Source organism: Hemitrygon akajei, chromosome 8 (assembly GCF_048418815.1).
Source record: "Hemitrygon akajei chromosome 8, sHemAka1.3, whole genome shotgun sequence".
Taxonomy (NCBI): Eukaryota; Metazoa; Chordata; class Chondrichthyes; order Myliobatiformes; family Dasyatidae; genus Hemitrygon; species Hemitrygon akajei.
Genome location: NC_133131.1, coordinates 48,917,416 through 48,933,445, shown reverse-complemented (window position 1 = coordinate 48,933,445; position 16,030 = coordinate 48,917,416). Strand labels below are relative to the sequence as shown.

At 44.5% G+C, this 16,030-nt stretch overlaps 1 protein-coding gene across 1 annotated transcript in view; it reads left to right on the top strand.

Annotated features, from left to right (window-relative positions):
- The first annotated feature begins 12,046 nt into the window (after positions 1 to 12,046).
- Positions 12,047 to 16,030, top strand: part of LOC140731872 (uncharacterized) — a 30,242-nt gene continuing 26,258 nt past the window's right edge. Inside the window, exon 1 of the mRNA XM_073053806.1 lies at positions 12,047 to 12,224. Coding sequence (XP_072909907.1) covers positions 12,139 to 12,224 — 86 coding nt within the window. The 5' untranslated portion in view covers positions 12,047 to 12,138. The remainder of the gene's footprint in view (positions 12,225 to 16,030) is intronic.

Sequence of the window (16,030 nt, the reverse complement as noted above, 5' to 3'; positions counted from 1 at the left end):
TCAAGAAGGGAGAGAGGCTGAAGAAAGGAAACTATAGGCCAGTTAGTCCGACCTCAGTGGTTGGGCAGATGTTGGAGTCGATTATTACAGATGAGGTCTCAGTGCACATGATGAAATAGGCCATAGTCAGCATGGCTTCCTCAAGGGAAAATCTTGCCTGAGAAATCTGTTGGAATTCTTTGAAGAAATGACAAACAGGATAGACAAAGGAGAATTGGTTGATGTTGTGTACTTGGATTTTCAGAAGGCTTTTGACAAGATGGCACTCATGAGACTGCTCAACAAGCTATAAGCCCGTGGTATTACAGGAAAGATTCTAGCACGGATAAAGCAGTGGCTGATTGGCAGGAGGCAGAGAATAAAAGGAGCCTTTTCTGGTTGGCTGCCGTTGACCAGTGGTGTTCCACAGGGACTGATTCTTTTTACATTACATGTTAATGACTTAGATGATGGAATTGATGGCTTTGTTGCAAAGTTTGCAGACAATACAAAGATAGGTGGAGGAGCAGGTAGTGTTGAGGAAGTAGAGAGGCTACAGAAGGACTTAGATAGATTAGGAGAATGAGCAAAGAAATGGAATATGTACAGTGTTGGGAAGTGTATGGTCATGCACTTTGGTAGAAAAAATGACAGAGTTGCCTACTTTCTAAATGGAGAGAAAATACAAAAAAACTGAGGTGCACAGGAACTTGGGAGTACTTGTGCAGGATTTCCTAAAAAGTTAATTTGCAGGTTGAGTCTGTGGTGAGGAAGGCAAATTTGATGTTAACATTCATTTCAAGAGGACTAGAATATAAAAGCAAGTAAGTAATATTGAGACTTTATAAAGCACTGGTGAGGCCTCACTTGGAGTATTGTGAGCAGTTTCCTTAACTTAGAAAGGATGCGCTGAAACTGGAGAGGGTTCAAAGGAGGTTCACGAAAATGATTCCAGGATTGAATGGCTTGTCACATGAATAGCGATTGATGACTCTAGGCCTGTATTCACTGGAATTCAGAAGAATGAGGTGTGACCTAATTGAAACCTATCGAATGGTGAAAGGCCTTGATAGAGTGGGTGTGGAGAGGATGTCTCCTATGACAGGAGAGTCTAAGACCAGAGGACACAACCTCAGAATAGCAGGGTGTCTTTTTAGAACAGACATGAGGGATTTCTTTAGTCAGAGTGGTGAATCTCTGGAATTTGTTGCCACAGGCAGCTCTGGAGGCCAGGTCTGTATCAATGTTTAAGGCAGAGGTTGATAGATTGTTGGTCGCTCAGGGCATGAAGGGATATGTGGAGAAGGCAGGAGACTGGGACTGAGAGGAAATATAGATCAGCCATGATGAAATGGTGGAACAGACTTGATGGGCCAAATGGCCTAATTCAGCTCCTATGTTTTATGGTCAATGGGGAAGGACGTACTAAGTTCAGGAAACCAGGACGTGGAAATGGTTTGAGTGAAGACAAGGAATAACAAAGACAAAAAGTCATTAATAGATGTGGTATATAAGACATTAACCAGTAAAGATGGAAGAAAAAGTGGATGGAAGATATGGCACTAATCATCGGGGATTTTAAAATTACATGTAGATTGGAAAAACCAAATGGACAAAGGGAATCCCGATGAGGAGCTCACAGATTTTTCAGGAGAAGTTCTGATAAAAACACTACCCAGAGTCAATCAGAATGCAAACAGACTAGACCTGATATTATGCTAAAAGATAGGATTAAATAATGATCTCACAGCAAAAATCATAATTAAGTTTTATGGTCAGTTTCAAGGAGAGAATTGCTTGTCTAAGACTAGCAAACTTACGTTAAGGTCAATTCAAAGTTCAAAAGTTCAAATTAAATTTATTATCAAAGTACATATACAGCACCTTATCCTAGCTTGTTTGCAGGCATTCTCAGTAAGTATAAAGAAACACGATAGAATCCAAAAATAAATGCAAACAACAAAGGCGGACAAACAAGTAATGCACTATATATCAACACACACAAAATGCTGGTAGAACACAGCAGGCCAGGCAGCATCGATAGGGAGAAGCGCTGTCGACGTTTCGGGCCGAGACCCTTCGTCAGGATCTTTCCTTTCGGTTAGTCCTGACGAAGGGTCTCGGCCCGAAACGTCGACAGCGCTTCTCCCTATCGATGCTGCCTGGCCTGCTGTTAGTCCTGACGAAGGGTCTTGGCCCGAAACGTCGACAGCGCTTCTCCCTATCGATGCTGCCTGGCCTGCTGTGTTCCACCAACATTTTGTGTGTGTTGTTTGAATTTCCAGCATCTGCAGATTTCCTTGTGTATGCACTATATATATATATTTTTTACTTTTTGATGTGTTTTGTACATTATATATAAGATAGATATTGAGAACACAAGTTGCAGAGTCCTTGAAAGCAAGTTCACGATTGTGGAATCAGTTCAGTGTTGTGGCGAGTGAAATTACCCATTGTGATTTAAGAGCCTGACTGTTGATGGGTAATAACTGCTCCTGAACTTGATGGTGTGGGGCCTGAGGCTCCTGACCTCCTTCCAGCACAGCGAGAAGAGAGCATGACCTGGATGGTGGCGGTCCTTGTAGATGGTAGATGGTAGATGGTAGAGAGGGCTTTACCTGTCCACTACTATCCACTACTTTTTGTAGGCTTTTCCTTTCAAGGACATTGGTGTTTCCGTGCCACGCCATAATGCAAGCAGTCAGTACACTCTCCACCATGCATTTATATAAGTTTGTCAAAGTTTTAGATGACATTTCGAATCTTCACGAACTTATAAGTAAAGGAATTGCTGTGCCTTCTTTGTAATGGCAATTATGTGCTGGATCCAGGACAAATCCTCTGAAATGATAATGGGAACAAACAAATGGTGGATGAACTTTTTGCTTCAGTCTTCACTGTGGAAGACATTAGCAGTCTGCCAGAAATTCAAGACTGTCAGGGGGCAGAAGTGAGTGTAGTTACTATTACTGAGGAGAAGATGCTTGGGAAGTGCAAAAGTATGAAGGTAAATAAGTCACCTGCCCTGATGGACTACACCCCTAAGTTCTGGAAGAAGTGGCTGAAGAGATTGTGGAGGCATTAGTAATGCTCTTGCAAGAATCACTAGATTCTGGAATGGTTCATGAGGATTGGAAATTTGCAAATGAAACTCCATTCAAGAAAGGAGAGAGCCAGAAGAAAGGGAATTATAGGTCAGTTAACCTGACTTCAGTGGTTGGAAAGATGTTGGAGGTCTAGATGAGGTTTCAGGGTACTTGGAGGCACATGATAGAATAGGCCAAAGTCAGCATGGTTTTCTAAAGGGGAAATCTTGCCTGACAAATCTGTTGGAATTCTTTGAGGAACTAACAGGGAAGATAGACAAAGGAGAGTGAGCGGATGTTGTTTATCTGGATTTTCAGAAGGTCACATGAGGCTGCTTAAAAAGATAGGAAAGGTACTGGTATTACAGGAAAGGTACTGGCTGGATAGATTTGTTGACTGGCTGAAGGCAAAGAATAGGAGTAAAGGGGGCCTTTTGTGATTGGCTCCAGGTGACTAGTGGTGTACGCAGGAGTTGGTGATGGAACCACATCTTTTCATGTTATATGTCAATGAAAGAACTGATGGCTGTGGCCAAGTTTGCAGGTGATATGAAGATAGGTGGAGGGGCAGTGTTGAGGAAGCAGGTTGTCTACAGAAGGACTTGGACCATTTTGGGGGAATGGGCAAAGAAGCAGCAGATGGAATATAGTGAACAGAGGTGCATGGTAGTCCATGGAAAAGGTGTGGACTATTTTCTAAATGGGGAGAAAATTCAAAGAAATCAGAGGTGCAAGAGGACTTGGGAGTCCTTGTGCAGGTTTCCCTAAAGGTTAAGTTGCAGGTTGAGTTGGTGGTGAGGAAGGCAAATGCAATGTTAGCATTCATTTCAAGAGGACTTGAATCCAAGAGCAAGGATGTAACGCTGAGGCTTTATAAGGCATTGGTCACACCACACTTGGAGTATTGTGAGGGGCATCCACTTAAAACAGAGATGAGGAGAAATTTCTTTAGCCAGAGAGGTGACTACAGGTGACTGTGCAGACCAAATCATTGTGTATGTTTAAGGTGGAGGGTGATAGGTTCTTGATTAAGCAGGGTGTCAGAGGTTATGGGGTGAAGGTAGGAGAGTGGGACAGATGTGATTGGCTGAATCGCCAAATCTGTTTATTTATTTACCAATACAGCTTGGAGTAAACCTTTCCGGCCCTTTGAGCACAACACCCTAGCAACCCCTGACAAACCCAATTAAACCTAACCTAATCACAGGACAATTTACAATAACCAATTAACCTACCTGGTACATCTTTGGACTGTTGGAGGGAACCAGAGCACCTGGGAGAAACCCTTATATTCCACGGAGAGGAGGTACAGAGACTCCTTACCGAACAGCACCAGAATTGAACTCTAAACTTTGGAATGCCTCGAGCTGTAATAGGTGCTATGCTAGTGTGATGCCTAATCTGCTCCCGTAGAATTTAAAGTTGCTAACCTTCTCCAGCTCTGATCCCCTGATAAGGACTGGCTCGTGGACCGCTGGGTTCCTCCTCCCATGGTTTTGCTGAAGTTCAGTGTCAGGTTGTTGTTGCTGTAACATTCATCTAGATCATATATGTCAAACTCAAGGCCCGCGGCCAAATCCGGCCCGCGGTGGAATTATCTTTGGTCCGCGAGATAATATCTAATTACTATTAAAGCTGACCCCAGTAATCGAAGCGCCTATGGCGTATGATATGGCTAATGCTGAGTTTATTCAGGTACCAGGTTTTCAGGGTTTTTAGTGTTTATTCGGCAGTCTTCTTCATAAGAAACGGAATTTGTAAAGTGAAACACTTTGTAGTTATAGCAGAGACTGAGACACATGAGAGCAGGCTGAAAAAAACGGAGGCAACGAAAGCTGCGTTCGCACGCGTCCGACCTATCCGGCCCGCATGAAGCTGCATTTTGCTCAATCCGGCCCGTGACCTAAAATGAGTTTGACACCCCTGATCTAGATGTTTAAGCCTCCTCCTATATGCTGATTCATCACCAACTTTGATTTGGCCTATGACAACAGTGTTGTCAGCAAACTTAAATATGGCATTGGAACTGTACTTAGCCTCTCAATCATAAGTGTGAAGTGAGTAGAGCAAGGGGCTAAGCACACAGCCCTGTGGTGCAACTGCACTGATGGAGATTGTGCCAATGTTGTTGCCAATTTGAAATGACTGGGTCTGCAATTGAGGATCCAGTTGCACAAGGAGGTATTGAGGCCAAGGTCTTGGAGATTATTGATTAATTTTGATGGTATGATAGTGTTGAATGCAGAGCTGTAGTCAATGAAGAGCATCCTGATGTATGCATCTTCACAGTCCAAATGATCTGGGATTGAGTGAAGAGCCTAAGAAATGCTGTTGGCCTGTTGTGATGGTATGCAAATTGGAATGGATCTTAGTTGCTCCTTAGGCAGAGGCTGATCACCAACCTCTCAAAACACTTCATCACAGTGGATCTAAGTGCTGTTGGATGATAGTCATTGAGACAGGTTACCATGTTCTTCTTGGGTTTGATTGAAGCCAACTTGAAATAGCTGGGTACCTCAGGGGTTAGTGAACACTCGAGCCTGTTGATTAACACAGGTCTTCAGTACTTGACCAGGTACACTGGACCAGATGCTTTCCGTGGGCTCACCCCCCTGAAGGATGCTCTCACATCAGCCTCATAGGGTCATTGGGGTTTGTGGAAGTTCATAAAGGCGCCTTCATGTTTTGTCGGTCAAAGTGAGATATATGAGGTATGAAAGAGAGTGAGTTCAGACGAACTTGCAAATTGAGGGGTGAGTTAGCTGAAAAGCAGCGGCAGACAATGAGTGATTCCTTCACAATACACAAATAAATGTGTTTTAACAAGAAAATATCCAAGGACAGTACCCAATAACCATGGCAGCAGCCACTGCCTGTCAGGAGTTGGTACCTTCTCCCTGATGCAGGTTTCCTCCCACAGTCCAAAGACATATCAGTTTGTAGGTGAATTGGTCATTGTAAATCGTCCTGTGATTAGACTGGAATTAAATCAGGAGATGGCTGGGCAGCATGGCTCAAAAACCAGAAGGACCTATTCCATGCTGTATCCGAATGAACAACAATTTAAAAAAAAAGTTCAAATAGTCCTGGATCTATGATGTTAACTGTTCCTATTTTCACACAGATACTGCCCGACCTGCTGAGTTTTTCCACCATTTTCTGTTTTCATTTCATATTTGCAGCATTCACAGCTTTTTTTTGATTTTCAGATAAAGGGTGGTTGACTAAATCTCAAGTCCTCTAAATTTTAAGGAGCATGCAGGATAACTAATGACACACAGGAGCTTTAATAGAGGTCAATACTGTAGTAAGTCCAGAAAGATGTTCAGGAAAGCGAAAGCACAGCGTTATCCAAGACAAGGAGGCATGGAGCAGGAAATTACAGGTCATTAGTCTAACATCTTTAACCTATTCTAATGCTATTGTGGTAAGGCACTTCAAAATATTAATGATAATTGGAAAAGTCAACATGCTTTTGTGATAGAGAAGTCATGCTTCACTACTTTTCTGGATTCTTTAAATAAGTTACATATGCTAAAGAGTAGATTTATCAATACAACAGCAGATGTAGGATACCGAGATTTCCAGAAGACACTTGATAAATACATTAGTTATTACGGCATTGGCTCTGCACGTGGCCTTGGATCACCTGGACAAAACAAATACCTTTGTCAGGATGCTGTTTATTGACTACAGCTCAGTGTTCAATGCCATCACTCCTGCAGTCTTGATTGAAAAGCTACAGACCCTGGGCCTTCCTACCTCCCTCTGGATCCTTGTCTTACTACCCAGACCGCAGTGGAGATAACATCTCCGCCTCACTGACAACCAACACTGGCGCACCTCAGGGGTGTGTGCTTAGCCCACTGCTCTACCCTCTCTACACCCATGACTGTGTGGCTAGGCATAGCTCAAATGCCATCTGTAAGTCTGGTGATGATACAACCATTGTTGGCAGAATCTCAAAGGGTGACAAGAGGGCATACAGGAGCAAGATTAACCAGCTAGTTGAGTGGTGTTGCAGCAACAACCTTGCACTCAATGTCAGTTGATTGTGGACTTAGAAAGGGTAAGATGCAGCAACATACACCAGTTCTTGTAGAGGGATCAAAAGTAGAGAGAGTGAGCAATCACAAGTTTGTGGGTGTTAATATCTCTGAGGAGTTGAACTTCAAACTCTGGAATGCCCCGAGCTGTAATAGTGTAGTGCTAACCGCTACCTAACAGTGGCACACATACTTGTGCACATGAGAATACGCTTGCCTTGACTTGACCAAGAATAATTTAAAGAAGCAAATTATCTCAGTGATGAGAGTTTGCAGAATTGTGAGATGTGGAGGAGTGGGGGTAACTTGATGTGTGATTCACAAAAGGCTTTGATGCAAGCATAGCAGATAAGCTAACAGAAAGTTATCATTTACTATATGGAGAAATAAATAAAAAAGTTGGTAAGTTATGCTCGAGTTATATAGGGTGTAGGAATGAGGGGGATCTTATAGAAACATAATACTATGAAAGGGATAGATAAGCTGGAGGTAGTAAAGTTGTTTCCACTGGTAGGTGAGACTAGAACTAGGGGCACGGTCTCAAGATTACGGAGATGAAAGTTAGGACAAGGATGAGGAAGAAATGCTTTTAAAACAAAAGACCATAAGACATAGGAGTAGAATTAGACCATTCCACTTAACCATCAAGTCTGCTCTACCATCTCACCTTGGCTGATCCATTTTCCTGCTCAACCCCATTTTCCTGCCTTCTTCCCATAATCTTTCACATCCTGACTAATCAAGAACGTATCAATCTCTACCTTAAATGCATCCATTGATTTGGCTTCCACAGGCACCTGTGGCAAAGAATTCCAAATATTCATCGCCCTATGGGTAAAAAAATTCTTCCTCATCTCTGCTCTAAATGGACGTCCCATTATTTTGAGGCTGCGCCCTCTGGCCCCACACTTCCCCCACCTAAGAAAAGATTCTCTTCACATCCACTGTCTAGGCCTTTCAACATTCGATACTTTGAATGAGGCCCCCCCATCTCATTCTTCTAAATTCCAGTGAGTACAGGCCCAGAGCCTTCCATTGCTACTCATATGATAACCCTTTCATTCCTTGAATCATTTTCGTGAACCTCCTCTGCACCCTCTCCAACCCCTTTCTTAAATAAGGGGTCCAAAACTACTCTCAATATTTCAACTAGGGCCTTACCACTGTCTTATACAACCTCAGCATTACATCCTTCCTTTTATATTCTAGTCCTCTTGAACTGAGTGCTAGAGATATAACCCCACCACAGATATAACCTGAAAATTAATCTTTAGGGAATATTGCATGATGACTCCCACATCCCTTTGCACCTCAGATTCTTGAATTTTCTCCACATTTAGAAAACAGTCTATGTTTTTATCCCTTCTACCAAAGTGCATGACTTCCCGACAGTATTCCACCTGCCACCACGTTGTCCATTCTCCTAATCTAAGTCTTCCTGTAGCCTCTGTGCTTCCTCCACACTACCTGCCCCTCCACCTGTCTTCATATTGTCTGCAAACTTGGCCACAAAGCCATCAATTTCATCACCTGAATCACTGACACATAACGTAAAAAGAAGTGGCCCCAATAGACATCTGTGGAACACCACTAGTCACCGGCAGCCAATTCGGAAATGCTCCCTTTATTCCCACTCTTTGCTCCTGCCAATCAGTCAATTCTATACCCGGGCTCATATCTTTCCTGTAATACCCTAGGCTCTTATCTTGTTTAGCAGCCTCTTGTCAAAGGCCTTCTGAAAATCCAAGTACCAAACATCCACTGATTCTCCTTTGCCTATCCTGTTTGTTATTTCTTCAAAGAATTCCAACAGATTTGTCAGGCAGGATTTTCCCTTAAGGAAACCATTCTGACTATGGCCTATTTTGTCATCTGCCTCCCAGTACCCCGAAACCAAATCCTTAACAAATGACACCAACATCTTGAAGAGCAGAGTAGCATTTGCAATTTTCCAGTCTCTATAAACCATGCCAGACCCTACTGATTCTTGAAAGATCATTACTAATGCATCCACAATCTCCAGGTAACTTATCTACCTTCAGACCTTTCAGTTTCCCAAGCACCTTCTCCCCAGTAATAGCAACTGTACTCATTTCTGCCCCTTGACACCCTCAAACTTCTGGTATACTGCTAGTGTCTTCCACAGTGAAGAGTGATGCAAAATACTTATTCAGTTCGTCCATTATTACTATCTCTCCAGCGTCATTTTCCAGTGGTCTAATGTCCACTCTCACCTCTCTTTTACATATCTAAGGAATCTTTTGGTATCATTTTTGATATAGTTAGCTAGAGAGTAGTGAATCTGTGGAGTTCTCTGTCCAGGAAAGCAGTAGAGGTTATCTCATTGAATATATTTAAGACACAGTTAGGTAGTAGGGAAATTAAGTGTTTAGGGAAAATGAAGGTAGGTGGAGCTGGGTGCATGGTCATATCTTATTGCATGGCAGAGCAGTCTGGACAGGCCAGCTGATCGACTCCTGCTCCTATTCTGATGTTCTAACATCTGGAGTACTTAATTTAGTGCAGGTCTTTGTAATTAGGAGAGGATATAGGTGTCCTGGAAGTAGTTCATAGAAAGTCCACCAGTCCCTGATACCTGGAAATAGGTAGGTTAACTTTAGAGGAAGAGTTAGACAAACTAGAGGCTTGGATCTACTGGAGATGAGAAGAGTGAGAAGGTACCTGATCAAAACATACGAGACCTTGAGAAATTTTGACAAGGTGGATGGTGGGTGGAAAAGGATGTTTTCTTGTGTGAGGATCCATTAGTAGTCATCAGTTTAAGACAGATTTTTCACTCTCAGAGAACACTGTGTTTGGATGCTGTTCCTCACAGTGCACCTGAAGCAAAATTGCTCAATATTTTTAAGGCCAAAGTAGATATGTGATAAGTAAGTTACCACAGAAAAGAAAGCTCAGATTACCATCAGGCCAGACACTGAGTGGTACAGCAGGCTTGAGGGGCCGAATAGCCTACCAGGCCCCTAAATTGTACAAGTGCAAAGTGAACAGGTGCAGTTCTTGCTTGGAGACACCCAGGCAGGCAACTGTGCATGACTTTCACAATATGGTCCTAGTACATCATAGACCAGTTCACAGAACAGGAACAGGCCCTTCAGCCCACAAATTGTGCCAATCTAATTGAACTCCTAAATAGCTCCCTCTACCCACACAATGTCCGTTTATTCTCCATTCTCTGTATGTTCACGTGCCTATTTAAGAGCCTCAAGCACCTCCACTGTATTAGCCTCCTCCACCATCCCCAGCACTCCCCAGGCTGTGTGTGTAAAAAAAACACCTGCACCGTACATTCCCTTTGACTTTACCCCCCCCCCCCCCCACCCCACCTTAAACGCACATCCTCTGGTAGATAGATAGATAGATACTTTATTCATCCCCATGGGGAAATTCAACTTTTTTCCAATGTCCCATACACTTGTTGTAGCAAAACTAATTACATAATTACATAAATTTGATATTTCTGGCTATGCACTCTATCCGTGCCTCACACAATCTTATAAACCTGTCTTTATGTCCCAGAAGGCGTATCCTTTGCTGCTGACTGTGATGTGCATTACAATCCCACTCCTCTTTTCTAATTATCTTCATTTTACCATAGCTTCCTTCTGACACCTTTTCCCCACGCTCTCCGGGAATCAATCATTGCCCACACTGCCCTGACCTCTGACATCTCTTCCCAAGAAGGTGCTCTTCATCTGACCAGGCCATCTCTCTACGCCCTGGCTTCACATTCCTTTTACATGGAGATCTTCAGTGAAGTGCTGGTGCATTACTATCAGCACCTAGGTGACAAGATCAGGCCTTATGGCGACATGCTTGTAGTCGTAATCATATACCGGCCATTCTGCCCACCTCGTCTGTACCAACCCCTTACATTAATCCCATTGTATTATCCCTCCATTCCCATCAACGTCCTTCAGTTCTATTACTCATTTACATACTGGGAACGATTCACTGTGGTCCATTAACCTTCCAACCCCACATCTTTGCAATGTGGGAGGAGACTGGAGCATTCAGGTGAGCCCACATGGTCACATGCAAACTCCACACACACACCTGAGGTCACGATTGAGCCCAGGTATCAGGCACTGTGAGGCAGCCACTCTACTAACTCCGCCAGTAACTGAAAATCAAAAGACCGCAGATGCTGAAAACCTGAAATGAAATACAGATTTAAACCTTTCTAGTCCACTTGTCAGAATTGGGAAACTGAGAAAACATGGTAGTAGCCACTGGGCTCCACACTTTGCTAGAGCTGGTGTGTCCAACAACTCTGCACGGTACCAGTCCAGTGCCCATTGGTCCTTAAACACGGAGGGTTGGTTCCAGGATCTCCACACTCCCTGAGCCTGCAACTCCCTCAATGCCATAACCTTCTAGTCTCCGTTTTTTCCCCCTCATCTGTCGAGGTTTTCATTTAGGAAGTCTGCTGTTGCAAAAAGAGCAAGACACACAAAATGCTGGTAGGCATCTACCTGGCCTGCTGCAATCCACCAGCATTTTGTGTGTGTTGCTTGAATTTCCTCGTGTTGCAAAAAAGTACACTAATTTGCAAAACTTAACGGCCGCAATTGGCTAAGGAGCGTTAAGGATCAGGCCCTGGAAAAGTCGTGTTTGCTCTGTCGTTTCTTGGCCCTTGCAAACCGTATTTACAACCGTGGCTGTCTCTTCCAGAACTCCAAGCAATGGATCCAGTGTCGGAATCAATGGAAACATTACAACCATGGAATTAACCCACGATCTTGCAAATCTGCTCCGAATGATAAAATCGTTTAGTTTTGGGGAAATGCTGGCGAGTCATTGTAATTCCGACGCCGTTGTGGGCAGAGGAGTAATTTCGGTGCCGGAGAAAGCTCTTCTCCCCCAATGGCAGCGGGCGGGCGGGCAGTCAGCCGTGAGCCAGGCGGCCGCCGCCACCACCGCCGCCGCCGCCGCGCCGACGTGCACCAGAAGTGACGAGAGACGGTGGGTGGGCGGCTGGTATTGCTGAGCCTGGGAGCTGGGAAATGTCGGCAGTGCTGCTGTTGCATCACCTGAGGAAGAAGCGGTGGCAGGAGGAGGCAGAGGGGGAGGAGAAGGAGCCGCCTCACAGGTAGCGCCCCACACCCTGCGGGCCTTTGATCTATTGATTAGCCCCCGCACCCGCCCGCATTGGGATCCCACCCCCCACCCTCACCCTCACCCCCACCCCGCCTGCGCTTATCTCCTCGGCGGGGACGACCCTCGCTCCGGCTCGGGATCTCCCATGAGGGCAGCCTGCTGTGCACCCGGAGCAGCCGTGCTGGGCTGCTCGGAATTGCCCCCGAGAACCGAGCGCAGAGACAAGGTGCCCCACTGACGCGGTGCCGTGCTGCCGCTGGATCAGCCGATACAGTCCCCCCACCCTTACTACTACCACCATCACCACCACCAAAGCTGCTTGTAAAACTTCTCAACTGAGGCAGAGCGGGAAGTCTGCGACAACACTTAACCCCTTGACTTCCAGCATGTCGAAAAGGTCATCTATACTTGGACCCCTTTCCCTGCACATTGTGCCGCCAACCGCCTTTGCAATGCAAGGTTGTGAATACCCAGTTTTACAAGATATTTTCCCTGGGACGCAACTCATCCATTTGGTATATATGTATATTGATTTTGGCTGTTAATTCATCTGTTTACCCTCACCTCAATTTGCCAATTTGACCCCATGTTTATAGGAAGTGGGATGGACGCCACACAGCTTGGCTGTGTGGAAACTTTGCTGCTTAATGACATTCACAAAATGCTGGAGAAATTCAGCAGGCCAGGCAGAATCTTTGGAAAAAAGTACAGTCAACGTTTTGGGCCGAAACCCTTCGGCAAGGCATAAAGGGTTCTGCACTGAAACATCGACTGTACTTTTTTCCACAGATGCTCACTGGCCTGCTGAGATCTCTCAGTAATTTTGTGTGTGTTGCTCGGATTTTGAGCATCTTGTTTGTGCTTAGTGACACCACCATGTACTTTGAATTGTGAGGTTTCTAATTAATTCTGGCCTTGTGATTCTTTTGACAAAGTGGATAATTGTAATATTTTTCTAGAAGTTTTTTTGTGATCTCCTAAAAGTTCTGCTGTTAGATAATAAATATAGAAATGGGACAATAGGTAACAGAATTTTCATTTCCCTCCCCTTTTAAAACCTGTACTGAAGTTTTCCTGGCATCAAGAAAGGCAAGTCCCAGTCTGTCGTTCCCCACTAGTATTTACACAGTAATTTACACCAGTATTCACTGTATTTAAGATGTTTCCTTATTGCTGTGTGTGGGAGCTTGCTGGATACAGAGTATATTTCAGTTCTCTGGCTTTATGTTGCGTTGAGACTTGCTGGAATGAGATTGTGGTTGCAACCCAAGGAGAATTTTTCTGTATCTGTCCATGTTTTGTGATCTGAGCAAAGCTGGTATTTATTGCCCATGTCCTAACTGCTTTTGTGAAGGTGACGGTGAGCTGTCCTGATGAAGGAGCTTCCATAGTTCCTGGCTTCAGATCCAAAGACGATACACACTCAGTAACCGCTTCATTAGGTACAGGAGTGGTACCCAGTATGTTCTTCTACCCAGTCACTCCAGAGTTCGACCTTGAGTACCCTTGAGTGGGTGCCTTTTTGCACACCACTGTTGTAATGTGTGGTTATTAATTTACTGCCGCTTTCCGGTCAGCCTGAACCAGTCTGGCCATTCTCCTCTGGTCCCATCATTAACGAGGTGTTTCCGCCCACAGATCTGTCACCCACTGGCTGTTTTTGTTTCTCACACCATTCTCTGTAAACTTCAGAGACTGTTAACGTGTGAAGAGCCCTGGAGATCCGCAGTTGCTGCGATACTCAACCACTCCATCTGGCACCACGGCCAAAGTCAGTCAGATCCTATTCCTTCCCCAGTCTGATGCTTGGTCTGAAGGAAAACTTTTATCTCTTGACCATGTGTGATGCATTGAGTTGGTGTCACGTGATTGGTTGATTTGATATTTGCATTAATAAGCTGATGTACAGGTGTACCTGACAAAGTGGCCATGAGTGTATTTCCAAGCCAGAGAGTGATAATAGCTAGCTGCCTCTCTGAATGCTGGCCTGTATCTGGTGCAGTGTCGCAGGAATCGTGCTGGGTCTGTTGTTGTTTGTCATCTGTATTAATGATCTGGATGATAATGTAGTAAACTGGATCAGCAAATTTGCAGCTGACACCAAGATTGGGGGTGTAGCGGACACTGAGGAAGGCTACCCAAGCTTGCACAGGGACTTGGACCAGCTGGAAGTTAATGCAGACAGGGTGTTGTGTTTTAGGAAGACAAACCAGAGTAGGACTTGCACAGTGAACGGTAGGGCACTGAAGAGTGTGGAGGACAGAGGGATCTGGGAATACAGATCAATAATTCCTTGAAAGTGGCTTCACAGGTAGATAGGGTCATAAAGAGCACTTTTGGCCTTCATAAGTCAATGTACTGAGTACAGGAGTTGAGATGTTATATTGTAGTTGTATGAGATGTTGGTGAGGCCTAATTTGGAGTATTGTGTGCAGTTCTAATCACCTGCCTACAGGAAAGATATCAGTAAGATTGAAAGAGTGCAGAGAAACCTTACACGGATGTTGCCAGGACTCGAGGACCTAAATTATAGAGAAACGTTGAAAAGGTTAAGACTTTATTCCCTAATGTGTAGGAGAATGAGGGGAGATTTGATAGAGGTATACAAAATTCTGAGGGGTATAGATAAGCAGGCTTTTTTCACTAAGGCTGGGGGAGACTAGAACTGGAGGCTGTGGGTTAAGGGCGAAAGGTGAAATGTTAAAGGGGAACATGAGGGGGAACTTATTCACTCATGAAGGCTCTACACATCCTGAGCTTGCGACTCTCTCAATGTCGTGGTCTCTCGTTCTCTGTGACTCAGTCCTTTGTCATTTGTTAAGCTTTTCACTGGGGAAATCTGATGTTGCAAAAGTGCACTAATTTGCAAAACTTAATCCTTTGTTACCTCCATCCTGTGTCAATATAAGTTGAAACCTCTTTCTTTTACAGGACAGAGTCCACCTGAGACTCTCCTCCATGCCATCCCCTTTTACCCAATTGAGCACCTTGTATTGGAGTCAGAAACAGAAATTGTTCAGCCACAACTTCTTTATGGGGAGGTGTGGAATGCTCTTTCTTGAGTCTCTTTCCTCTTCTGCCTCATTGTGTTAGTGCTGCTTTCCGCTGTTGTCCTAATCCTGTAGTTCCACCCTCTCCTTCCTCTGGTCTACCTAGATGTTTCCTTCCTATTTACCACTGCTATTTCAGGGCACAGGCTAGTAACAGATGAAACCCACTGGTTTCCTTGGCTGCACAAGTCTAGGGAAGACACACTCCGGTCCCGCCAAACCCACGGGATTGAGACGGCTCTCCCACCCCAAACCTCGGTTTGTGTGGATGCTGTGTAATTTGCTACCCTGTTACAGCTCAGTGCCAAGAGATAACAGACAGCACACCGCGTACGATTAAAGGAATTAGATTTATGAATCTTAAGATACCTAAAGGGTATCTAAAGAAAAGAAAAAAAGCAAAAGGGGCCCATTATAATTAAATAGTCAAATGTGCACAAGTTGGAGCTCAACTCTTCCAAAAGTCATATTCACTAACTCTCGGTCGACTGCTGCACCTTGCCCCATCGAGTTAGGTCCCCCACTGGGTCGAATGCTACGATCGGTTCTCTCCAGTGTCTTTCCTCTTCATCCCCCGACGTACAAAGGACCCAGCTCGCATTCCAAAGCACCCATTATCTCTTAACCATCACACCCAAACACTGCTTCTACAGAAAGACCAATACGTTAGCAGGGAAACCTTTCCCATGGTGTTGCACAGAGAAATAAGCACACAGCAACTCTATTGCAATCTCCCATAATGTGCATT